At 38.9% G+C, this 26,576-nt stretch overlaps 2 protein-coding genes across 4 annotated transcripts in view; both read left to right on the forward strand.

Annotated features, from left to right (window-relative positions):
* The first annotated feature begins 1,103 nt into the window (after positions 1–1,103).
* On the forward strand, positions 1,104–26,241 carry rprd2a (regulation of nuclear pre-mRNA domain containing 2a). 2 transcript variants are annotated; one of them, XM_053231269.1, is made up of 10 exons: positions 1,104–1,367; positions 19,273–19,402; positions 19,622–19,752; positions 21,184–21,236; positions 21,374–21,500; positions 21,665–21,840; positions 21,974–22,304; positions 22,390–22,620; positions 22,792–23,004; positions 23,673–26,241. In XM_053231269.1, the coding sequence occupies exons 1-10, from the start codon at positions 1,175–1,177 to the stop codon at positions 25,451–25,453; spliced, it is 3,366 nt and encodes a 1,121-aa protein (XP_053087244.1). In that variant the 5' UTR covers positions 1,104–1,174; the 3' UTR covers positions 25,454–26,241. The 2 variants fall into 2 exon arrangements, with proteins under 2 accessions (XP_053087244.1, XP_053087245.1); XM_053231270.1 differs by having other exon boundaries at positions 1,105–1,367; positions 21,974–22,298.
* The window catches only part of celf3a (cugbp, Elav-like family member 3a), a 41,217-nt gene continuing 40,339 nt past the window's right edge, over positions 25,699–26,576 (forward strand). For both annotated transcript variants that reach the window (XM_034301555.2, XM_053231273.1), the window contains exon 1: positions 25,699–25,833. The gene's annotated coding sequence lies outside the window, so the exon portion shown is untranslated. The remainder of the gene's footprint in view (positions 25,834–26,576) is intronic.

Below are 26,576 nucleotides of genomic sequence, written 5' to 3' on the forward strand. Positions count from 1 at the left end.
ATTTGGGTCCCCACATAAACTAGGTTCGTCTCTGCGTAAAGGAAAAGTCTGAAGAAAAGTAAATATATAAAAAATATATATATATATATATATATATATATATATATATATATATATATATATATATATATATATATATTAAACTAAGTATGAAAAATTTTGGAAGACATTTTGCTGAAAAGTGTTAATTTCCCCTATGTATGGAAACTTTATATATATATATATATATATATATATATATATATATATATATATATATATATATATATATATATATATATATATACACACATACATACACACGCATATAATGTGTTTCAGAGTTGGCTATTTCTTTAAGTAAGAAGTATTTCCACATTACTGCTGTTCCAGCTGATGGCTGCTGTATGAAAGGTTTTGGAAGACATTTTGCTAAAAAGTGTTAGTTGTATATATATATTAAATTATATATGTGTTTATTTCCCTTATGTATGGAGACTTTTGGGATACCCTGTGTGTGTGTGTGTATATATGTATATATATATATATATATATATATATATGTAATGTGTTTCAGAGTGGACTGTTTCTTTAAGTAAGAAGTATTTCCACACCACTGCTGTTCCGGCTGATGGCTGTTGTATGAAAAGTTTTAGAAGACATTTTGCTAAAAGTGTTAATTCCTCTATGTACAGAGACTCTGTATATATATATATATGTGTGTATATATATATATATATGTATATATATATATATATATATATATATATATAAAACTAAGTATATATACAAAGTGTGTGTGTATATATATATATATATATATATATATATATATATATATAACACATATATAATTGTGTTTCAGAGTGGACTGTACGAAGTATTTCCACACTACTGCTGCTGTTCCAGCTGATGGGTGTTGTATAAAAAAGTTTGGAAGACATTTTGTTAAAAAGTGTTAATTTCCCCTATGTATGTATAGAGACTTTTGGGACACTCTGTATATATATACATATAAAAACACACACACACACACACACACACAATGTGTTTAAGAGTGAACTGTTTCTTTAAGTATGAAGTATTTCCACACTGCTGCTGCAGCTGATGGCTGCTGTATGTGAGTTAAACAGCAGAGGCGGTGAGGAGGCTGACTGAGGCTCACACTCTGAGGCTCTGCTGCTGCTGCTACAAAATGGCGGCTGGTGGTGAAGCTGTAAGCGGCAATAGCCGCGGCTCCAGCACTGTTCTCGAGTCCACCTTAGACCGGCGTTTTCAAGGCATTTCAAACACAATGGAGTCCATTCAAGGATTATCCACCTGGTGCATCGAGAACAAGAAATATCACAGTGTCATCGTGCGGTCCTGGCTGAAGTGGCTGCGAAAATGTGAGTAGCAGTTTGGCTAACTAAGCTAAAGCTGAGCTAGCTTAGCTAAAGAATAGTGAATAGTGAGTTAGCAAGTTAGCATGAGTAGCAAGTTAGCTACTTATTGAGCAATGCAATTAAAAATATAACAACAACAACAACAAAAAAAAACCCCACAAACATTAGCCTGGCTAGGACATCATTCAAATGAAGTGTTTAGCGGTTGGATAATTTGATATCGTCATGCTCTGAACAGCTATAAAGCTAACGCGCGTGCTTGCTACTTTAGCCAGCTAGCAGTACAAGCTACATGGAGCTTAGCGTTTGTGCAGGCAGTCAGGTCCAGGTACCTGAAGTACCTTCACACCTCTGTGGTACTCTGCTGGGGTACTCCACTAGCATGCTAGCATGGGTTAGTTAACTAGGATGGTTAACTAGGTTAGTTAACTGGGTTGGTTAACATTTAAGTAACATTTGTATGATTGCGAGTGCTTTTGGTTCTGCATGGTTCAGTAGGTTTAGAGGTCCAGAGCCTCCAGAATGAATAAAAAAAAAAAATAAAATAAGTAAAATAAAACACATAAATTCATATACATATAAATAACTTATTGTCAGTGTGCTTTAACTTATTGTCAGTGTTCTTGCACCATTACATATTTAAGCGATGATTTCTGACTGCTGTTTTTTTGTGCTTAATTGTGAAAAGTCTTAGTTTTCAGTTGACTCATTTCCATATTTCCTGTTTAAAGTTATTATTTTTGGATTATTTTTGTTCACTGAGCAAATAAAAACTCCACTGTACATCCCAGTCCCGTGTGTTTGGTTGCTCTGAAAGCCTTGTTTACCAGAATATAAAACAGCCGGCGTAATATCCCTGCTGAGAAAAACAATATAAGCCCTCACCGAATGGAAACTGTTAATGGGTTTAATGGTTATAATGGGAATTGTAATGGGTTTAATGGGAATCGTAATGGGTTTAATGGTTATAATGGGAATCGTAATGGGTTTAATGCTTATAATGGGAATTGTAATGTTATAATGGGAATTGTAATGGGTTTAATGGTTATAATGGGAATTGTAATGGGTTTAATGGGAATTGTAATGGGTTTAATGGTTATAATGGGAATTGTAATGGGTTTAATGGTTATAATGGGAATTGTAATGGGTTTAATGGTTATAATGGGAATTGTAATGGGTTTAATGCTTATAATGGGAATTGTAATGGTTATAATGGGAATTGTAATGGTTATAATGGGAATTGTAATGGGTTTAATGGGAATAATGGGAATTGTAATGGGTTTAATGGGAATAATGGGAATTGTAATGGGTTTAATGGTTATAATGGGAATTGTAATGGTTATAATGGGAATCGTAATGGTTTTAATGGTTAGCTGATGGTTTGTACTGGTGTTTGTAGTGGGAACCATTAGAATTTCTGTGATGGTTTCTGTTGTTTTTTCAGCAGGGATATTAAGCTATGGCATGGCGAGTTAGTTAAGTACATTAATGAAAATGAAGGAGAGTATGATCTTGTAGTACGTTGCGATTTAAAAAAAAAAAAAAAAAAAAAAATTTTGTTCCAGATTCAGAAAAGATCGTCTCTCATCTCTTCACGCTAATTAACGTGATTCAGAGTTTTCCTGCCTGTCGGATTGCACCTCGGCCGATGTGTGTCGTGCGGCAGGCGGTGGGATTCGGAAGTGTGCGCTATAGTTACGCCATCGAGGTGAATGTGTAGCACATTAACATAAATAACAAATGAAACCTTTGCTTGGTTAAAGTCAATAAAGCCCTATTTGGATTGGTTTAGTTTATCAGCAGGACGTCTACAGTAATTTTTTTACACGTCTCTTCGGTGATAAAAGTCACGTTTCCGGACGGCAGTAAAATTCCCACAGAAGGCGTGATTTTCTACGTTTCTGTTACGTGTTCATATGATCATTCCTTTAGAATGAGATTGCTGCAAGATCTCACTTTACTTAATGATTTTATTTTCTTTATTTCCTGAAAATGCTTTCCCAGGCAGTGTGTGTAGTCGAGGTTTTACCGCCCGGACCGAGTATACAGCTGAGCGTGTCTTCTAAAGCATCCGTTTTTTTGTTTCGTGATTCAGGAAGTGTTTAATATCTCGGGAAGGGACACTGATGCGCGCGTTACGAGGCAAGTAGCTGCAGCCAAACACCTTTTCTTCCCCCCAACGTGAGGCGATTTGAATGAATCCGGTCGATACTGAAATTATCAGGCGACTGCTGAGTTTGCTGAAAAACAGTAGACCTGTAATTTTCATAGAGGAAGACGGAGGAAAACACAGACATCGCCAATCTAGATGCAGATAATATCACAGAGTAGCGCCTGTAAAATAGAAACGTACCCCAGGACATTTAGTCCCATCCAAATAGGGCTTAAGATGTTTGTTTTTTTTTGTTTGTTTGTTTGTTTGTTGAGTCCATTTATCCTATATTTGCTATATTTGGTCCGCTAGTGATTTGTCCACACTTGGTTTCTACAGTGGCTTGAGTGGAAAAAAATTCTGTTTGGCTTTAATTCTAATTTATATCTGTACGCCTCTTAAGTAAGTTTTGTTAAAAACCTTAATGGCGGTATTTTTATGCTTTGTTATTGCTTCTATCATGTCGACCCCCTCGGCAGAAAACGTATGCATCCCTTACATTTCACAGTGCGATACAACTAAAAACAGCAGACTGTCTAATTTTAAGAGATTCACAAGTACACTATGTGACGCTTCCACTTTAACTGTCGCTTTCCTTCTCTACTTTTTCTTCCTCCAAAGCTATGACGAAGGCGGACAACCTCCTCATCGCCATAGTTACACCATTTAATCTTTATCACTGACAATAATATATCTAATCTAGATAGCATGCTAGGCTTATTATTGTACTGATACTAGCTAGGAATGGTAAAAGTGTTGTTATAGTTACTGTTTGTCCATCATTCAAGCTGCTTTTTATATATATATTTTTTCCATTTTGCTCATTTGCTGATTAGCTGATTTGCTGAAGATTAACACGTGCTTCCTCCGAGACACGTGACGCCACATATTTTCATGCTGTTTCACAGGGCGGTGTAACACCCTCGGAGGAAAGCGCTATCCGCCCTCTTCTGCATACATGAGCGAGCTGCTTTTTTATATTCTTATTTCTTTATTATTACAGTATTAGTACAATGGTTAGGCTGGTGTTTTTCCTGAACAAAACAAGAAAAATATTTTCTTCCTTGTTTTATTTTTTGTTGTTGTCATTTCCATTACGAAGTCATCAGTATTACGAATAACGCCGGGTTTATGCTTTTATCCTTTTAACTACGCCTACACAAGATGGCTGCCGCATATATCCTGTGTTCATTCGATATGTTTTGTGATTGTGCACAAATTAATGTGACGATTGTGCGTGTGGGACAGTAGCAACAGACTGAACAAACTCGTTCTGTGTCCTCAATCTCAGACTTACGCACTGGTTTAGATTTTTGCTGCAATGGCTAGATTTTTAATTGGAAAAAACCGTCTCGTGTCCATATTGTGTGACGATCTTATGGATATTGTAGATTAATAAATATTTTCTAATGTAAGATCGTAGATTTCGATTTGAGCTACAACTCGATACGGTGGTGGAAAGTCATGGTTATGGATGAATCTAGAAATATCGTAGACTATTAACTATTCAGTCTCATTCGTTAACCTGTTGAGTCACTTGAGTCAGATAACCACGATTTAAAAAAAAAACAAAACACTACGTAGTATGATAGGGTGATATAATATCAATATCGTGATAAATTGATTCGGTTTAACAGTTTGTAATATTTACGGTTTAATCACCACTGTTGCATTATACTGTACTGATATATATATTCTAGAAATGTTCTCAGGTATCGTGATATAATATTTTTGTCATATCGCCTCACCCTGGCTAGGTAGTGGAAATCTTTAACTTCAATCCTAATAATCGGTGTAGTATCACAATTATTGATTCCAAAACGATACTTTGGCCGAAAATAACAATTCGACTCACTGGTATGCAGCATGTAACGTTGGCTTATTTAAATACATCCTCGAAAGCAGTGAGTTTTAGAGAATTTAAATGTTTACTTCGTTGTAGTAAAGGTATCAAGCCTTTGATATCTCATGCAACTTTATCAGAAACTGACAGCCGAAGTATCTTTTCTCTTTTCACATATTGATTTTTAATGCTGCATTTGGGAAACGATGTTCCAAACGAAATGACAGCATGCAGGCGACAGAGAATTTAGACTCTTGTTTAAAATGCTCGAGGTGGTTTGAAATGCCAGTCGGTGTAATTTGAATAAAAATATAACTCTCGTCAAGTGGAAAACATTAAAACAGAGCTTTTCTAATGGTTAATGTTTAGTTTGCGCTATGACTTTGTTATATCAGTGGCTTTTATTTCCAGTCAGAGCTTCATTTATACCAGGGGTTCACAAACAACCCGAAATGGATATTGTGAATTTTCTGCGACTTCCAAGCCTTGACCACTTTATTTCTGTGTTTCTTTAAATGCGACGTTCACCAGACGGAGCCAAAACATCCCTGTCCATCAGGTTTCCACGCCAAACTGTAAACTTTTCAGCTGTTTCATGCTCAGCAACGAGCTCTGTTTTTCTTTAAAGCATTTTGCCGTCATCGTGATTGCTGTCATGAGCTGTGTCTCAAATAAAAAAACTCTGACTTTACACTCAAAAGTATTTACTAATTCAGAGCAGACATTTCAGTAGGTTTGAAGGCAACGTGAGAGGTTCAAACACTGTAATAGGAAAACTGGTTAGTGTTTAAGACACAATGCTAGTTTGTTTTAGCGGAGGGAGATGGATAGGGAAATTAGTTTCTATTGCTGAACTCTTACACCAGTAACAGCTTAAAATATTAGCATACAGAATCCTTCTTAGCTTCTTCTAAATTGTAAAATAACTCAATAAAACAAAAGAGGAGTTTGCGAATTTCTCTCGTGACCCGGTTTGTAAATCAAATGAAACATTTCATTACTGTATTTGAGTCATTTCTTTATTTTTCTTTCATTTTGCTTCATTCGGTCACTTGTATGTAGGAACTCTGATGATTAAATTGCGCACGCTTGTAGCATTTCTCTGATTATAAATATATATAAATCGTACAAAAAAAAAAAAACATATCACAATTCTTGAAGGCATTTCAATGATATATATGATGTGCATCACGATACGTAGGTTTGCTCGCAAACTGCCAACAATACAGTGATTTAAAAAAATATTATAATTTTAATAAATAAATAAATAAATAACTGTTCAGTGATTTATATAGTGTCTGTAATTTTTTATTTTTAAACATTAGGTACAAAATTTTTAACTTCAGATCAGCTGCTTTCCAGGCAGTTTGAAATTAGATTTATTTAAAAAAATAAATAAAATAAAATAGTTATCATGATACAGATGATTTCTCAGAAAATCACGTTTATCAGGCATCTACATCTTAAAATGTGATGTGCCTCGAGCTTTAAACAGATTAAAAAGAGAAAATAAAACCTATTATAATCTATATAAGGGAATTTTGTAGAATTTGTATTAGACGTGTTACAGGTAAATGTAATTTTATAGTTATTCAGACACGAGCAGAGTGGACTAATTATGTCGACTATCAATGAAACTGCTTTTAATATAATCATTGGTTTGAAAATTGCGGTTCTTGCAGTCTAGTGCTTCATTTCAGTAGCTTTAAAAGACGACAGGAAATAGAAATTGGATTGAATTCTCCACGTGACTCGAATGTCGAGGCCCCCGCGTGCACCTCGATGTGTTTTTGCTCGCTTTTTTTGTGTGAGAACAATTATATTGTCTTCTATGTGATTAGAAAAGGTGAATTTAAGCAAGAGGAAGAAAGGTCAGTTAATCCGTGAGTCCAAAATAAGTTATTAATCCACACACACACACACACACAGACAGTTTATACTGATAGTGAGGATGTGTTGTGTGTCGTAGAATTTGTCAAGTGCATCCTTACACAGAGTATACAGAGGCTTGTGTGATACTGATTTATTTCCCAGATCATGATTTTACGTTTTAAAATATCGCGATAAAACGATTTAATCGTTCAGAACCGACAGGAGAATGCACGTTTCCACCATTTTAGGTTGAAGGAGATTAAAGAGTGTGATTGTGCTGTAATATTACCAGCTGTGCAGTGGGAACTGTGGCGATCGCAGAAACTCAGCTCAGCAAAAATTCTGCAGTAAACACCAACAACCCATAACATTACACTCTGACGTAATCCTCTGAGAGATCGGATGTCTGATTCTCACATGGCGGACATTTTCTCTGTTCGTGTGCGTCAGTGTGATTAATCGCTTTCTAATTATCATGACCATTAGCATTATTTGTGAAGTGTTAGATCTGACGTTTCATTGTAGACCTTATCCTGTAATCTTTTTCTTTTTTTTTAAACTCTTTCAGCTGTAGATTTTCCATGACGTCTCTAATAAATATAGTAAACTGATGTTAAATATGTACTTGTCTAAAGTTCTGTAAGTCGAACGTATACGTATAGACTTTATTTTAAATTAATGAACTCAAAACATTCTCCTTTTCTCGAGACGGAAACGGAGAGCGCTGTGCGAGCCCTGGGTAAAGGGGGCGGGGCTTCCAGTAGGTGTCTGTATTTTTCTGAAAGTTCGAAACCGCCTGCTGTTTTATCGTTGAGGATGTTCTTTTGCGTATTTCTGAGTGATAACTCATTCTAGCGTTACCTTTCCTCTTCTCACAGAGCTCCAGGCCCGGAGCTCGCTGAACTTTCTGCCCCCTGGAGTAATTTCCATATTTTCAGTTCTTTTTAGGGTAAAATTTTTGACGACTCCTTATTCAAAATAGTGCGTATAAGTTGATTATAAGCCGGCTGTTGGTTCTGCTAAACTCTTGGACATCAAGGAAAATATTTCTGATGTTTACAAAAGCTACTGTTGGTGTGAGAACCCACATTTTGCATAAATTTTTTCCCCCAAGGAGTTAAAAGCATTGTAAAGGTAATGAGAAGGCGATGAGGATCATTTATCAATCTTTTAGTAAAGTTGTGTATGAATTGTAAATGTTTGCCAAATTAAAATTTTCTTCTGAATATAGAAAACTCTGGTTTTCTTCGTATTCACGTGTGAGTGTTGATCACCCGTAACGTGCACAGTGTGTTCCTGACGCGGCTCATTTGCATGAAGTGACGCCCACAAAACTCCATAAAATGAAATGAATAATCAGGGTAAAGCCTGAAAACCAGAAGTGGAAGTTATTTTTCACTTGCTTTTATGCCAATAATAATAATATATAATAATAATAATAATAATAATAATAATAAGCGAGCGCGAAATCTGAGGCGTTTGTTTACGGCTTGCGGCTCTGCGCACACAGAGCGGCTCGTCCTCCGTTTATACACCACCGTTTCTTTTGTCATTATTGAATGATTAGTTTTATTCGTCTTAATTTATAGGTTTGTGTTGGCTCCCTTTTTTATTTTTTAATTAATGCCAATAATATAAATGACTGGTTTTCACTGAATGTTCTGGATGTTGCTGTTTGTCCCTGATTTAGTGAACAAGCATGAGGAAGTGTTTTTGTTCGAGACTCTGAAGCTCCTCTATCAGTTGCTCTGGATAAGAGCGTCTGCTAAACGCTGGAAATGTAATAAAAATAAACAATTTAAACTCGACAGTATATTCCAGATAAAAAAAAAAGTGCAGTAATTTGTGCAAATCGCATGATGAAGTTGATCGAGTCGAGGTTTACATTAATTATTCATCCTATGAGATGAACATTTAAAAAAAAAATCATGATCTTCATGATCTAATTTTTTGTCCGAGGTGCCAAAAAATAGGCACCAAATTATTTCTAGGCTTTATGGCACTCGGTAAATCATTTTGCACTTTGAACAAAAAATTAGATCATGAAGGATTTAAAAAAGGGAAGAAAAAAGATGAAAGAAGAGCGGAGAGAGAGAAAGACGCGTAAATACGTCTCAGAGGATAGAGTCTGTCTGTAGTGTGTAAAAGTAGATCAGTTCTTGGCGCGCAGAAAAAAAAACCCAACAATGTCGTAGGTGCGAAGTCGTTTAATACGTCAAACTGGATGGAACTTTTGATTAAACATGGGATTAAACTCCGTCAAAGTTTCCGAAAGCGCTGCTCTCACGCCGATGAGGATTTTCTTGATGGAGATTAATCCTGTGTTTAATTAAATATTTCAGAAAGTTTGACATGAATCGTTAAGATATATCAGCAGTATCGGCTATATGATTAGCGTTAGTTACAGTGATGTGTGATTTTATTTATTGTCACTATAAGATCAAAGATATCAGGGAAAAAAAGTATTGTTTTGGTATCGAATTGGTTACGGTATCAATTTTTAAACAGCAACCCTTCAATAGATGCAGCTAATGAGGATTATAATAATAATAATAATAATAATAATAAAGAGCTCGTATTTCCTTTTTCTGTGAGAGACTTCCGGTTTGATTCCACGCTTGCTTGTAAATGTAGTAAAGTAACCTTAAGTACTGAGTTATTGCTGTCGTTTATGATAATAAACAAAATTATTCTGGAATAACTCGCAAAACTTTAACTTTTAATGCCTAGGTACATTTCCAAGTAATTTAACCCAAGTAGAAATATGAACAGAAAGCCTTTATGTTTATTCAGTACGAGGTTTTTTTACGTTTTTTGATGTTGCGTGTTGAAGTTCTCCTGACGAGACGCCGCCTCGGAGTTTTCCCCGGAGCCTCGGAGCACAAACACTTCTCTGGACACGCAGCTCCTCTGTAGGTTTTCTGTCCAGAAAGTGAAAAGAACAAACGTTCGGTCACTTCAGTGTTTTCTTTACATTCAAAGCTTTTAACCAAAACCAAAGAGCTTCCTGATGTTGAGAAGGAGGAGGAGGAGGATGGAGATCCCATGGTGTCTCACGTCCACGTTCAGCTCTGCTGCATGGTTTACGGTTAAAGCCTTTCGTTCGTGCCAACTCGTAACTGCACGAACAGTCCCAGCGCTCTGCAAATCCATAACTGCAAACATTAGCTATGAGATATTATATAGCAGTGTCGATAGATGCTCTGATGAATACACGCTAACCAGCTAAAATAACTCGGAAATGGCCGACTCGAGGTCTTAAACAAAACCTTTTGAACTCTTCGAGTCCATTGGAACGCTAAAAATAAGGCGGATAGCCTAACTGATACCGCCGTGACTGATACCGTTATTAATCAGTGACTGCAAATTAAAATTAGTGTATTATATAAGAACGAACAGCTCACTGATGATGAAGCAATAAACTAATACTTTGAGAGAACTGAGAACTGGTCTAAAGTTTGTTTTATTCTGTGTGGTCCTTTTTTTACGATTATTACTCGATCGCAATAAAAATTTGACAACATACTGTGCCGTAACACATGTACTTCATGTCAGATTATACGATAAAGATCCTACGATCCTGTGAACCTGCGATTAAATAAAATGACTGCACTCTGTCACACTCGGTTCGCAGCGATGCAGGACAGGTTTGTAGCGCTTCGACTGGAAAGCGGGAAATAATTTCATGTTGTCATTATAGTAAATAAACACGATGAACAGAGCGTTTGCAAGTTTAATCAGCTAACTACACACCAGGAAGCTGTAATTCATCCTCTATTTCTTTCATCCCTTTCAGTCCTGTCCTGTGCTGAGACACGTTATGGAGTCGTTCTCTCTGCTGCCGCGATTCAGCAAACCGCTCGTCTTTTATCTTTACGTTTATCATCACCACTACAGTATTTGTAGCTGCAGCGTGAGCTTTGTGTCCTGTGCCGTCCTCCTATTGGTGGATTTTAGAGGAGTGTTGTAGCGACAGCACTCGTCTCACACTCTGAGATTTTAATCCAAATTTTCTGACACAATTTTCCCGAACGTGTGATAAGACGACCGATCTCAACTCCCGAACAAAAATGATCCTTTACGATGTTTGATTGAATCTTCAACAGTAAAATCAGCCTGAAAACACAATACAGTATTAGTGACGTGTATCAGACATTGAACCTGTTCATTGTACGTCACTTTAAAAAAATAAATAATACTCAGGATAAGATGATGTTTGGGCAAGTTTACGAATCTTGATCATTCCAAACGGGATAAAATTGGTTCTTTGGACGCACTTTAGAAACTGATTATGACTGGATCGGGTTTTTTTCAGACGTATTTGCGTACGTGTGGATTGGAAATGTTCTGAGCCATACATACTAAAAAGGGAAAAAAAAAAATCTCATGAAAAGAGTTAAAGATCTTGTGTGCACAAACTTTTTTGGCATTTTCACATGATTTTTTTTGTGTAATGTTTTAAATGTGATTATTATTGTGTGTGCATCGATTACTTTCTCGTTTTCTTTAAGGAAAATATCTTGTGAAAAACTACGTTTTCATGTGTACACCAGGTAATTTTCCGCTTTGATGAGTCATTTTTAAATTTTATTTTTTGCAAAGGTCCTTTCAGGGTCTGTGTAAGAAAATTGTCATACATGAGATTTGAAACTAGGTGTGGCAGATATATAAATAAATAAAATGTTTTTAACGCTGAAAATTTTTTTTTTAGAATTATATAATTTAAAAATTTAAGTACAAAACATGAAATCAGTTGCTTTCAGTTAGTTTGTAATTATATATTTCAAAAATAACATAACAGAAACAAACGATATCCACAATATTTCATAAAAACACATTGTGACGTAATTTATTGCGAAAATTGATATCATATCTTAGCCCTAGTTGTCCACATCTGGCTAATGAGAATGAGGGACACTTAATGCCTCAGTGTCAATCATTAACGAAATTTCCATGTGCAGAATGTAGTAAGACTCATTACAGTTTAAAGCGACGGTGAGACACTTCAAGGCCCTGAATGAATAAACTCTCGCCTGAGTTTTGGTTAATGTGCGTTCTCGTCTTAAGAAAACGTGCGCAGGATTTATTGGTAAACTGAAGTGAGTGTGTTCAGCCTGTATTATTGATAATGCAATGGGATGTGATGGCTTATAGGTGGGGCGATACGACGAAAATATCATATCGCGATACTTGAAGACATTTCTATGATGTGCGATATCACGGTGTATCACGATACATAGGTTTGCTAAGCAATTGCCAAAAGTGGTGCATTGGGAAAGAATTACAATATCTAGAAGAATATTACTGTAAACTGTAAGTTTTAAATAAGTTTATTCACAAAAATTGATCACGATATCAGTATCGTGTGTATATACAGTATATCGTATCGCCCAGCACTAATCCCTGTGTGAAAAGTACACTCAAATGAAAAAGCTATCCATAGCAGAGATTTATATAAACTCCATCTGCTTAAACATGCTTGTTTGGTTTATGCGGAAGATCATACGCATGTTTTCTGCGCAAATAAATCCCAGCGTGGATGCAGTTTTTCTTCTTTAGACTCGTTATAGAGAATTGAGAGCATGACTAAGTGAAGCGGCACAAAAGGCAGGGGAAAAGAAGAAGAAAGGAATATATCATCAAGCAGTTATCGTCACCACTTCCAACATTGCAAACGAGAAAATCCGACGAGAGTGTGAGAGTGAGTGAGAGAGAGAGAGAGAGTGAGTGAGAGAGAGAGAGAGAGTGAGTGAGAGAGAGAGAGAGAGTGAGTGAGAGAGAGAGAGAGTGAGTGTGAGAGAGAGAGAGAGAGAGAGAGAGAGTGAGTGTGAGAGAGAGAGAGTGAGTGTGAGAGAGAGAGAGTGAGTGTGAGAGAGAGTGAGAGTGAGTGTGAGAGAGAGTGAGAGTGAGTGTGAGAGAGAGTGAGTGTGAGAGAGAGTGAGAGAGAGAGAGTGAGTGTGAGAGTGAGTGTGAGAGAGAGTGAGTGTGAGAGAGAGTGAGTGTGAGAGAGAGTGAGTGTGAGAGAGAGTGAGTGTGAGAGAGTGTGTGTGAGTGTGTGAGAGAGAGAGTGTGTGTGTGCGCGAGTGTGTGCGCGAGTGTGTGCGCGAGTGTGTGCGCGAGTGTGTGCGCGAGTGTGTGCGCGAGTGTGTGCGCGAGTGTGTGTGCGAGTGAAACAACAGAATTTTACCTGTAAAAAAAAAAAAAAAATCCAATTTTTAAAGATGAATTAAAAAAAAAAACAAGTTTAAAAAAATGACAAATCAGCTGCTTCCATTCAGTTCTGTTTAGTTTGTAATGATTAAAAAACGTGAATGAAATTTTTAAAAAGGTATCACAATACCAACGATATTTCTGGAAAGTGTATCGTGACGTCATTTATCGTGATATCGATGTTCTCGCCCAGCCCTACTGCACATGACAAACTGCAAGTAGTAGACGTCAGTGAACGATATTTACTGTTGATTAACTGACTTTTCTGACAAGAAATTTAATTTAATTGCAATTAAATGCAGTTGTCGTATACAAAAGGTTTAATTTATTTTAATTATGACGTATAGCACGCGTACTAAAAGAGATAAAATTGCTGATGTACAGCACAATCCAGGGTCGACACAGAAACGCAAAAATTCACCTTGTTTGCGTACTTTTTGCATGAGACAGAATTTCTCCACGCTGTTTTCTTCACCGATGGTTCACCGTAATGCCGTCCTGATGGCATGGATACTGGATAGGATGTAAATGTAACCTGAGCTAGCTGTTTTTATTCCAGCGTTACGTTTTCAGGTTGCACGTCGGTCTGAGATTCTCGATGGCGCGATATCTCATGAACGAGTGTCTATATGTTTGTAGGATTTATACGGAATTATCATCGTAATCAGGAGATGAACGGATTAGATTTTGGAGTTGATCCAAACTAGGGTCATGTCACAGCAAGGTCAAATCTCTGATAGTGTTTCGTTAATAGCTTCCTTCCTGTTTAAAGTATATATTTAAGGGTATTTCTGGTGTACACGTTAGTAACTAGAAGGGTGGTGGAGGAGGACTCTGTGTCGCCGCTGTTGGCTTAGAGCAACAGTACAAGCAATAGTTGTGATAAAAAAAAACATGTTGTGACCAATACTTAATGTAGTAATAATAATAATAATAATAAAAGCTGCAAGCAGCGTTTTTTTCGGGGGCCAAGCACCCAGACTCGGTGAGCCACACATTCGCAGATACGCTACAGTTGTTGCTTAAGCAATCACAGGAAAGCAGAGCCATAACTTTAGGCAAAGGGATTTGAGGAGTGATTTGTAGTTTCACTCATGATGTGTATGCTTTGACCACAGACAGTGGTGGAATTCTCTGACTGTAGGAGGAAAGATGTAGATGAACAAATGGACAATTACGGACAAACCCTTTGGACTATTAAAAATTCTTTTGATAACTTTTGTGAAGTTATCACAACTTGAACTGTGAACTTTTGCTTACTCTGAAGATGATGTGTGTCAAATTTGGCGGTGATTGGACCACATTTGTAGGAGGAGTAGCGAAAAAGAAAAAAAAAAATTCTGACAAAATCCAAGATGGTGGAAAATCTAATTAGGCGGAAATTGATGTCATAGGGTGCATTGAACTCGTCTCAACCAGGGAAACTTGGCTTTTAAAGTTTGGACACATGGTTCAAAGTTCATCGGTCAGAAATACAGTGATGGAAAAAGGCTAACATGAGATAACTAGTATAAAACATTTTATGTGTCGTGTACAGCATTTATTTTCTTTTTTTGGTGTCGTTTGAAATATCCAGAACATTTCTTCAGTGCTACAGCTCTGTCTTTTGTGTCTCATGGCTCAGTTTAGCACCTAGGAGCTACAAGAAACTCGGATGACTCTTGGTTTGTGACGTGGTGCATTATCCTGCTGGAAGTAGCCATTAGAAGATGGGTAAAACTGTGGCCGTGGAGGGATGCAAATGATCAGCAGCAATACTCAAATAAGCTGTGGCATTCAGGTGATGATTGGTATTAACGGGCCCAGAGTGTGACAAGAAAACATTCCCCACACCATTACACCACCTCCACCAGCCTGGACTGTTGACGAAAGGCAGGCTGTGTGTGAAAATCCCAGGACAACAGCAGCAATAGAAATACTCAAACCAGCCCATCTGGCACCAACAATCACGCCACGGTCAAAATCACTGAGACTGACACGTTTTTTTCCCGCATTCTGGTGGTTGATGTGAACTGCATGTATCTGCATGATTTTATGCGCTGCACTGCTGCCACACTATTGCCTGATTAGATAATTACATGAATGAGTAAATGTACAGGTGTTCCTAATAAAGTGCTAAATGAGAATCTTTTCCTTTACAATTTAAAAAATTCTTTTGGAGTAAACTTGCAGACACCCTGTTACACATGGACGTGTAAGTGTTGTTTCTTTCAGGTGTAATTGTCTCCCACAGATGATGGACAGACCCTCAAGGTGAATTAATGTTATTTATGTGGGTCTTAACTTCCTAACTTTTTGGCGAAAAGAACCTTTTCTGCACCCGAGTGTACCCTGTTTAAAAAGTCTTGCCTGCACCTTGGATTAAAAATTAGGGCTCTGTTTCTAGAAAGATTTAATTTTGTTGTTTGTTTCTAAACTTTTGCTGAAGTTAAATGTGTTTAAAGGAGTTTTTACTCAACACTCAGTACTAGATTTGACTACTTCTGGGTTGTGTATGCTCACAAAGTTAACCTATAGAGAAAAAAAAGCAGCAGCAGTTTTACAGCAAGACAAAAATTCAGACAAATGCATCAGTTGCTGTTGAAGTTTTTCATTACTCATTTATAGAGCTGTTAAACTCTCCCCACTATGTGCTCCCTGAGTCAGTACATTTACAAGGCATGATTTTTGTTAATTTCTCACCAGCTAGTGTCTGATTGACAAGTCCAAATTTGAACTTTGAGTGTGTGAATGGAATGAAGGCCCCTTTCCCAGTCTGTCATTAGTCCAAAGTTTAGTTTAATACTTAACGCATGACATGACTCGTCTTGCTGTCTCGCCTACATCTTGAAAAAGCAACCACCATTAGATGGCACATCAGAGCCAAAAACATTCCTGTGCATCTGGATTCCAAGTCAAACTGTAAAATTTTCATGACGGTGGTGTTAAACACGCTGAAGAGCTCTGTTTCTCTTTGAAGCTGTCGTCTTGATTGTTGTCATGAGCTGTGTCTTAAATCGATAACTCTGACCTTACATACAAAACAGACCTTTCAGTAGGCTTGAAGGCTTTTAAAATTTAAACATTACCAGTAATAGGAAAGACAGGGAGTCTTCGTACTCAGGAACGGTCTAGAATAGTACAGAAGTATGTGATTTGAGACACAGCGCTAGTTTGTGATTGCTGCCCTCAGTATTTATATTGATAGTGAACCATCCTGATGCGTAGCATTAATTTCTGAGGACGTGCGCAAGTGACGCTCCAAACAACCGCATGATAACATGGCAGCTATTTCGTGTAGTTAAACCTGAGTATAATTCAGCCTTAAAGCCAAACTACACAGTTAGAAATGATCAAAATAAGACTTTAAGATTGTGTTTATTTTTTTAAAATTAATTTTGCCAATGTTTCTGTTCAACTGTATCCAAAGAAACTCCTCTAATAAATAGCTACTCTACAGCAGCACTTGCTTGGTGGTGGTGATGAATTAAACCAGAAAATCCCGCTTCTATCATGTATAATTTATTCCATTTATGCTCTAAAAGTTCATTTGCTGATGATGTGCATATGCTTTGCATACACCCTCGTCTGCGCAGACTTCTGCTGCACGTACATTAGCTTGTTATTTATAGTTTCCATTTTGGCTTCTAACACAAGTCCATATTGGATTTCGTGGCCGACAGACGTGACTTCATCAAAATTAGCAACGGAAAAGTTTCCATAGATAGCATCACTACAGTATATATGTTTAGCACAGATCTGAAACGTACTCTGATAGTGAGCTGGTCAGGTCTTAGTATGTGTTATCATGTTCGTATGTTTTAATAAACATACGTATTTATTTTAGACCAAAAGATATGACGGATATTAGACCGATAAAGTCTATTTCATTTATTTATGCTATGTCTTTCATCACCTGTATCATTTTCATCATCATTCTTGACAAAACAATGATGCAAATATAATTGTAATGTAACATTTTCATTAATATTGATATAATTTTTGGAGTTACTGTAGCCTTTTTTCGTTAATTTCCGTCTTCCAGGTCGTCAATATGTATCAAACATGTGATGCTCTGTCCCTTTCCTGGACTCCTGTGACTGATCCAAAATACAATAAACAAAGATGAACAAGTTAATAAATAAATATTCACTCTGATAAAGAGTTTTTAGAAAGATTTTTTATTTTTTTTTAAATCTAGCATATCCACTAAAGAGGAGAACGAGCTGCGTGTAGTTCCTCAGTAGAGCACAGTGTCTAAACGCTGGTTTATTCACTGGATTGTTCACATACGCTTGCCTGTGTAATTTACGTACATATTAGGATTAAAAAAATGACGTCACCTAGACGATGCATCAGATCCAAAACCAACTATCCAAATCCAACTATGCGGCAACGTTAAACACACTGACGAGCTCTGTTAAAACCTTCTGCCATCGTCTTGATTGTTGTCATGATCTGCGTCTCGAATTGAAAACTCTGACTTTACATTCAGAAATATTTACTAATCTAGAAGATCCAGAAGACCGAGCTTTCGGTAGCTTTAAACAGTACATGAGAGGAAGCATGATAGGAAAACCGGCTGGTGTTAGTACTCGATAATGGTCTAGAATAGTACATAAATATGTGATTTGAGACACAGCCCTAGTTTGTTTAGTCACAGTGTCACATGATGCTATACTGCCCCCCCATTACGTTGATATCGTACTGTGTATAAACACAGTGTTAATGTCTGATGTTGTGCATAAGTTGCGCTCCGGACGGCAGACATCTTGCGTACGCGAGTATAATCCAGCAATTAAAATAATTATGTGAGGTGACTAACAGAAGTCTTGAAGTGTTACCGCATATCATTACAAACAGAAATTGATTTTTGAATGTAAATGATCTTTATTTATCGTACTCTGCTGCTTGACTATGTGTTGTGTGACTATATTAAAGCAGATTATTCCAAATCTGTGGTCACAAACTGTTGTTTATTGTACAGCTGAGCAGTCAAGGGTTAAGAGTCCTGCTCAAGCACCAAACAGCAGGTGATGCTGGGATTTTTTTTTGGCTTGCAGATGTTTCTTTTCTACCTTTTTGTTAGATGCAGACCTGCCAACCTTGTGGAACTCTGCATTTTAAGTATGTTGAAGTAAGCTGCGACGTGTGATCACTCAGAAATAAGCAAAATGAACCGGCCAGTGTTTCCCTCTACGTTAAAACAGCAGAATGTTTGACAGGTACAAAGGTTTCTGATATTAACTCAGATCCTGGAAGTCCTGCACCTTCACCTCATCTCACATTAGTAATATCTTTTCTCCTTCTCGATTTTCCCCAGGTTTGAAAACCACATTTAAAAAAAATGGATTAACCACTTAAAAAAAAAAAATAAAATAAAAAGATTATACACTTGAGCTAGAGATGAAAATGGCTCTAGGTATCTGCTAATGTAAAGTCATTTTATTTTTATTTTCTCCTCATTTTTTTTTTTTTTTGCCCACAAGGGGGCATTACATCATATATTTAAGCATCCTCTGTAGAAATTATAGACTGTGGAGACTAAAAGGTGATCTGGTTTTTGCTGTAAAAAGCAGGTTGATCTTTTTTTTTTTTTTTTGGTTTTAAAAAAGTAGTGTTGTGACTGACAATAGCTTCTTCTGGTTGTTATTGTTAGAAGTTGTTATCATTATTGTTATCACTATTGTTCAGAACCATGATGTAGAATGTTATTGGTAGTCGAAAAGTTCAGGATGCTGTTGACCTCTGCTTATACTTCAGTGACTCGAACAGAAGTGTCCTCAGATCTGTCCCTCACACATGCAAATATACACACATTTTCTGAACTGGATTTCTTTTTCCATTTTCAGCGGAAGCTTCTCACAGGCTCAATCTCTTCTACCTGGCCAATGATGTCATTCAGAATTGCAAGAGGAGAAACGCTATCGTCTACCGCACCACCTTCACTGATGTTTTGCCCGAGGCTATTAAGCTCATCAGGTGAGACTTTTCCCCTCTTACATTCTCAAAACCTCGACCAAAGCTTTGAAACCTTTCTGGTTATCCTGACTAATTTTCCTGCACTGATTTTATTCCCCATCTGTCATTAGACTTGCACTTAAAAATGTCTGTTTCACCTTCTCTTTGCACATACCTAAGCATTCTCTCTCTCTCTCTCTCTCTCTCTCTCTCTCACTCTCTCTCTCTCTCTTTCTGCAGTACTGTGAAAGACGCCAAGGTCCGGAAATCGGTGCACAGGATCCTGTCCATCTGGGAAGAAAGAAATGTTTACTCAGAGGAGCTTATTAACCAGCTTAAAGGTGGTCTCATCCAGCAAGAGGAACCACCAGGTAACAATCTTTCACCACGTATTCCACAGATCATCTAACTGTTTCTTAAATCACGGCTGTGCAAAGTCAATCCTCTGACAGTTTACAATCTGGATGTGCTCAAAAGAAGGTTTTGGTAGATGAGGTTTAAACCAGTGACTGTATATAAAGGTGGACGTCCTAATAGGGGTTTAAAAGTGAAACCATAATGTCTGAGGCCCTCTAGTGGCTGGCTGCAGTACAATTTCTAACCCCGCCCATTCCTATTTTACTGAATGGATAACAAGCTAAACTTAGGTTTCATCTCCATGAATTATTTCGAGGAATCTGCCACGGTTCTGTCGTTTTTACAAGATCTGTTGACTTTGTTTGCCTCTTTATAGGCGTTATTTGATGATGAATAAAAGGGTGTGGTTGATGAGGTGATTGACAGTTTTACACTTTCCAACACACGCCTAATGTTCTGGATGGTTCTGTAGCAAAGCCATGTCTTGTTCTGCTGTAAATTATTCTAACAGACTCTCAGCAAGGAATTCAGTTTTTCTGGTATGTAGCTTATTTTGATGTTTAAGCTAACTCGTCGTATTGATATTATAACCAGCAAACCAACTTGAGTGAATGGCATTAACCGTGGCAGCTAACACAGCTAAATTTCATAACAATTGATTGACAGTATGACCTTCACAAACACTCGAAGTAGCTTGATGAGATTAGCCTTATCGCCTTTTTAAACAAACTCCACAGACAGAACGAGTGGAGCATAAAATATCACTCCTCTGTTCAGATGGCTGTAGAGATCAAAGCCTGATGAAAACCATGGAGATTTTTTTTCCCTTAAAAAAAAAAACAGACCGTGCTGAGTGTAAATGCTGGCTGCTATTTATCAGTATGTTTTCAGTTGGTATCTTACATTATCTATTTATACTTACATTACTTAAAATTAAAATGATGGATTGGATAATGTCAGCTCGCTAGCAAAGAGTAGCTCAGTCAGTCATGATTCAAACTTTCCTGTTGTCAGGAAAAGATTTTAAAATCAATATATTTGCGCAAATTATATGACTACAGTTAAGCATTTTAGATATTTATTAATTAATTGCACTGCACTTTGAGATCACGTTCTATCTTAAGCTGCACTTGAGATAATAGTACTAAATGTGCAGGAGTTTTTCCATTAACAGTATGGGTGGAGTGAGAGGCAAACCCACTGTCTTTCCGGCCGTATCTACTGCACATGCTCTTTTGCAAGATGGCGACTCCCACTTTGACCAAAAAAGGCCTTAAAACCGCACAATGGCAGTAGATGGCGCCGTGTTTTCCACTCATATATACAATGACTGGTTTAAACAGTGTTTCAAAACACGTGACGATGCATATTACAGTTCTTTACACTAATCCTAACAGGTTTATTGTATATCTGAATAACATGTATTCATCCAAATTTCATTTCAGCTCCCGCCAACCCGAAAGCTGAACTAAGATCCAAGATAGTCGCTGAGTTTTTGGTGAGAGTTTTTAACTAGACGTGGATGAATGTCATCTGAGAGACTGTAAATAAAAATCTAATTAAAATGCCATTTCTGTAGCATGTACTCGCTGTCTGATCGCATGATCACTTCTGTCTGATCTTTTCTTTGGGCAGCCCTCAGCATTTATCGAGCATCTCACCAAGTACAGGAACTCCATGGATGAGATTGAGCTAAGAGAGAAGCAGCTAGCTGCAATGAGAGTGGATGTCTGCAGCACAGTAGCTCTGAAGAAACTCAAAGGTAGTAATAACAAATCTTTATACGGGAATTTATGTAATCATCTTACCTTTTTGGATCAAGCTTATGCTCTACGGTAGCTTCATGATACTGCATCTTGGATGGTCAGCATGCTTTTGCATGAAATTAAATATTATTGTTCTGCATTCCTTTTTTATTTTTTTTAGATAAAGCAGGTGGCAAACGTTTTTCTAAAGATTTTGAGGATGGTAGTGCGAAACTGCAGGACTTTGTAGCCTTTCTGGACGGAGAGGTAAAAAAAGGACCTGCTCTGATTGAGGCTCTGGAGAATGCTGACATTTTCTATGAGATGCAGTACAAAGAGGTCAAGATTGTGACCAATGTAAGTCACACTGGTAGTCTATCTTTGGGTTTAATACAAGGTGCCTGTGAGTTCAAAATAAATGAAGACAATTTAGTATATAAATAAATTTTATTCCATTATGTAGCTGATTAAAAAACCTGCATCTCCTCAGGCTTATCAGACTTTCGCCAACCGAGTGTTGCATCTCAAGAAGAAACTGGACGCACTCAAAGCTTCTTTACCTGACCCAGATGACTCGCCAATCCCCTCCCCCTCTGAGGACGCGCCATCACCCACAGGTTCTGAGTCACCCTTCCATGGCTTAACGCGAATTGGTACCCCAGACCCAGAGCTGGACGGTCAGGCATTGGAGGAGGACCTGATCGCTATAGGTGATGCACCTAGTCCACTCTCTTCCCCTGGGGATAAAGACAACCGTGACGTAGAGGACATGGAACTCTCAGACGTCGAGGAGTTAGCGGAACCAACCATCATAGGTAAGAGTAAGTATCGACTTTCATGGTGTGCATTTGAAGGATTTGTGAAACCTATCTGACAAGCTTTCTTTGCTATTTTTCAACTCCACAGTTGAAGAAGGAACAGAGCAGCCTGGTCCTGCCAGTGTGTCCAATCCAACACTGGCTCTTAGTGTCACTGAACCATCTCAAACCAGTCTGGCTGCACCAGAGAGCGAACCTACGACCCCAGCAGCAGCCACGACCCCAACAGCAGGGTCCCTTCCCATTAACCTGGCTGGTGTGGATTTGGGCAAAATCAGCTCTATTATTAGCACACTCACAAATGTCATGAAGAACACTGGTAAGACCATTACAGATGCATCCTATAGAAGTGGAAATACTGACCCACTAAATCTATTTTAACAGTAACCACTCAAACCATGATAGTGGAATATATGAATCATTTGTTTAAAGGGTATCTGGTGCCATATCATCAGCTTTGCATATCTATCCCCCCCCTCCTCTCTCCTAGCTACAGGAGTAAACCCAGCATTTCGCCCATCCACCAGTACTTCAAGCACTCTTTCTTCAGCAAGTTCAACACTGAAGAGCCCCACGGTCTCTTCCTCACCAGCTGTTCCTGCTTCTAACTCGCTGGCCAAAATACTATCCAGGGTGGACATCAACCCTGGCACCCTGCTAAACGTCTTGTCTAAAACCCAAGCACAAGGGATTGGCCTTCAGGGTATGATATTGAGTGTTTTGTGAAACTAAAAATCATTGTACGATTACTGGAACTGTTAACCAGAGAGATCTACATGGTGTCCCAAAAGTCTCCATACATAGTGGACTGTGTTTGCCAGCAACACGTTGGTTGTGTCTTCGTCAGTGGATGTTCGTGGACGTCCACATCTCGGTTGGTCTGCAACACTTTCAGTCTTTTTGAATTTGTTAATAAGTTTGGCTGCAACGTCGTGTGTGATGTGCTCATCATGTTTCCTGTTAAAGTCCAGTACAACCTAGCGACAGCTTCTCGATCCAGCCATGAAAATGATTTCAATACCTTCGTCTTTGGTCAAAGGTGATCTTAAAGGCTAGCTGAAAAAATACATAATATGAACTAAGTATGAAAAAATTTGGAAGACATTTTGCTAAAAAGTGTTAATTTCCTCTACGTATGGAGATTATTTAGGACACCCTGTATCGTGATGTGGTGATTGTGCAAAAGCAGACAGAATGCAGATGTCCCTGTCTCTGGCACAGTGTACAATCATTAATTTGATCTGGAAGTTGGGTTTTTCTTACGAGGTACAAGAGAGCGCTTCCCAATAGAGAATCTTGGGTTGAACAGTTGAGCTTTGTTGACTTTGTTGATTATTGCCCCCTTATCTTTTTTCTTTCTCTCTCATTCAGGACTGTCTTCTTTCCTGAACAATCAGACCACAGTAACCTCAGCTCCTTCAGGCTCACATTTGGACCCATCTCCAGAAGCCCATGCCTCTCCCAATACCAATCCAGTGCCACCTGCTCCTACAGTGGTAAGAGGCTCTACTCCTCAAAGGGCTGTGACTCTCCAGTCTTCTCAATCTCCCAGCACTATTCAGACCAGGAATCTCCAGAAGGAAGCAGAGGACAAAGACAAAGAGGAGCCAGTTATTTCTGTCAGTTCTACACTGGACTCCAAAATTGATGGTTTCCTTCAGGGGAATCCAGGGTTGAGAGGCATAAATATGGGTTTCCCACCTGTTCTTCCCTGGACTAAAGCTGTTGATAGTCCTTCAGCGAGCGCAGAAAACCTAGGGGGAACTCCTGTGAGGGATGAGTCTGGTGCAACGCCAACTCAAGATGAGGTTATGGATGAGCCTGCAGTACAACCATTCTTATATCAAGGAAGACCTCTGCAGACAGCTTCAACAACATCTGCTTCTGCACCCGCAGTGGTCAGTGGACTGCCCATGTCAACGTATGCTAACGATTCCTGGCAAGAGCAGAACAGGCACGTTTTGCAGTATGGTCCTGGGTCACAGCATAGTGGAAATCGGTACAAGAGGGACTTTACAGTAAAACAGGACTTCCCGAGTTCAGGGCTACCTCTTATAGAAACAGGACGTCCTCAGCACGTTGAATCTTTGTTGCCATCATCAATGGCAGACAAGAATCAGAACTCAAATAAAAACAATGAGACCCTGGAGCGAATTAGCCTGGCAACACCATTCTCCAGTACTGGAGCAGACAATGCTAGCTTGGCAAATGATGGCTGGTATTGTGATGCACGTGGACACGATCAAGAACAGCGTGCAGGTGCCAACTCTGAATCATATAAAGGAAAACAGCACCAGTCTGAAGAACATAGACATGATACCAACCCTCCAAATTTCTTCAACACCCCATTACCACCCCCTCCACCAATCCCCCAGCTTCCACCTCCTCCTCAAGACTTTGTTCCTCCAGTGGTAGGTGGAGTCAAAGATCCTACTGAGCTGACAAATATCGCCGACAGTGTACAGGCTGGTGGAGATGTCCCGGTGTATCGCTCAACAAATCCTGTTTCTCACGATGATTACGATGAACGTCTCTTCAATCGGATCCCAGCCACAGAGACTTTTCATCCTCATCTCAACACGCCAGGGCCACGGCATAGTGCAGTTACGCCACATCCTGTTCGTCTGGGCCCCCAGAACGGCCCTGTGGACTTTAACCATCGTCCCAGAGTTCCTGTACACAATCAGCACCACCCTGGTATGCCCCGTCCAAGTCCCCCATCTACAGTTCGGGGTTACCATGAGGCTCTTAGTCCATCACATGCTCCATCTGAGGATGCGTATCTGGACCCACACTGTGATGCGCCGCCTCGCAGCCCTTCTCCTCCTCTTTACAACGTTGAGCGCCCGGTGTCGCCTCATACGCGCACGTTTTATCCCGAAGAGAGAGCTGTACCACTGCACCATCCAGAACCTAGATTACGTCCTCAGCTCGAGCACAGGCCTCCTCCACCGCATCACTATCGTCCTCCACGGCCTGGTCACTACCCACCACAGAGACCTCTCCGTCGTCCTCCACCGCCACATATCCCTCATCCCGGTGAGCCACCATTCCAGAGAGGGAAGAGACACGGTCTTCCTTTTGGAGGTCCTTCAAGACCTGCGGGTCCGTTTTACCCTCCGAAAAGACCTTTCATGCCTCCACGGTACTGAACTGTTAGCACATCCAAGAGCTAGAGTGCAGGATTTACGTGCTGACAGCCACGCAACGCCGATCTTCCACTAGGCTTCATTAGATTACACCCTGAAACTCTACACTGACAGTCAGTACATGTACGAAAAACACCGTGGTCTCATGCAGCTTGAGGATCTGTACTCTGTTGCTTGAATTATGGAAAGAGCTTCAATCTCTATATGGGCTGTGAAGGGGAGCGGCTGCGTCGTCCTGTAACGAAAGCCGAGTCAGCAAGAGAATGGGGGGAAAAAAGATGACTGAAGTAGAAGAATGAAGAGAATCACTACAGGAATCCTGGAGAGAAGATGGATCATGGAAGTGGAGCAGCCAAGAAATTGCAAGATAAAGAGAAAATGAGGTGGTTATACTTTTATTTGATTGTTCTTTGCCATTTATTTTTATTCACAGTTCTAAGGCAACGTTCAGAATGATTCGATTCTAGTCATCCATCTTTCCTTCCTTTAAAGTGTGTGTGTGTGTGAGTGTGTGAGTGCATGTGTGTGACTGAATGCCTGTCTTTGGGTCTGTGCCTGAACAGGTGTATCTGTCTGTTTAAACCAGAGGTGCACAGCTCCTGGTCCTGGAGGGCAGTTTGCTCTTTTCCCTGCACGGAAACATCTGATCCATTTCATCAGTTGCTTACAGGGAACAAAGCAGGCAGGGAAATTGTTAAACTGTGCTTATTTTTAACATCTCCAGGGTAGAAGGTGTGCAGTGCTGGTTTAAACTTTACTATTTGCATTAAAAAAAAAAAAAAAAAAAAAAATCAACTGTGATTTCCTGTTCAAGTTCGGTTCACTAGCTCATGTACGTTTTGTATGTGAATTAAATCTGGATGTACAGTTGCCTTAAGTAGACTAATTTCTACTTGAGTAACGGGGAAACTGTAATCCACTGAGTGTCAAGCTAAATCTTTTGAGATTTGACACGTGTTCCATGTCAATGTCATCGTTTGAGTGCGTTACCTTCCGCCGTTCAAGTTTTGGGATCGCCTTCCATGGAGAGTTCTGGAAATACTAAGAGAGCTGAGAGAGAGAGAGAGAGAGAGTGTGTGTGTGTGTGTGTGAGATTTGGGTGGGTGGGTTGGGAGGAGGGAAGTTA

This window comes from Pangasianodon hypophthalmus, chromosome 29 (assembly GCF_027358585.1).
Source record: "Pangasianodon hypophthalmus isolate fPanHyp1 chromosome 29, fPanHyp1.pri, whole genome shotgun sequence".
NCBI classification, from domain to species: domain Eukaryota; kingdom Metazoa; phylum Chordata; class Actinopteri; order Siluriformes; family Pangasiidae; genus Pangasianodon; species Pangasianodon hypophthalmus.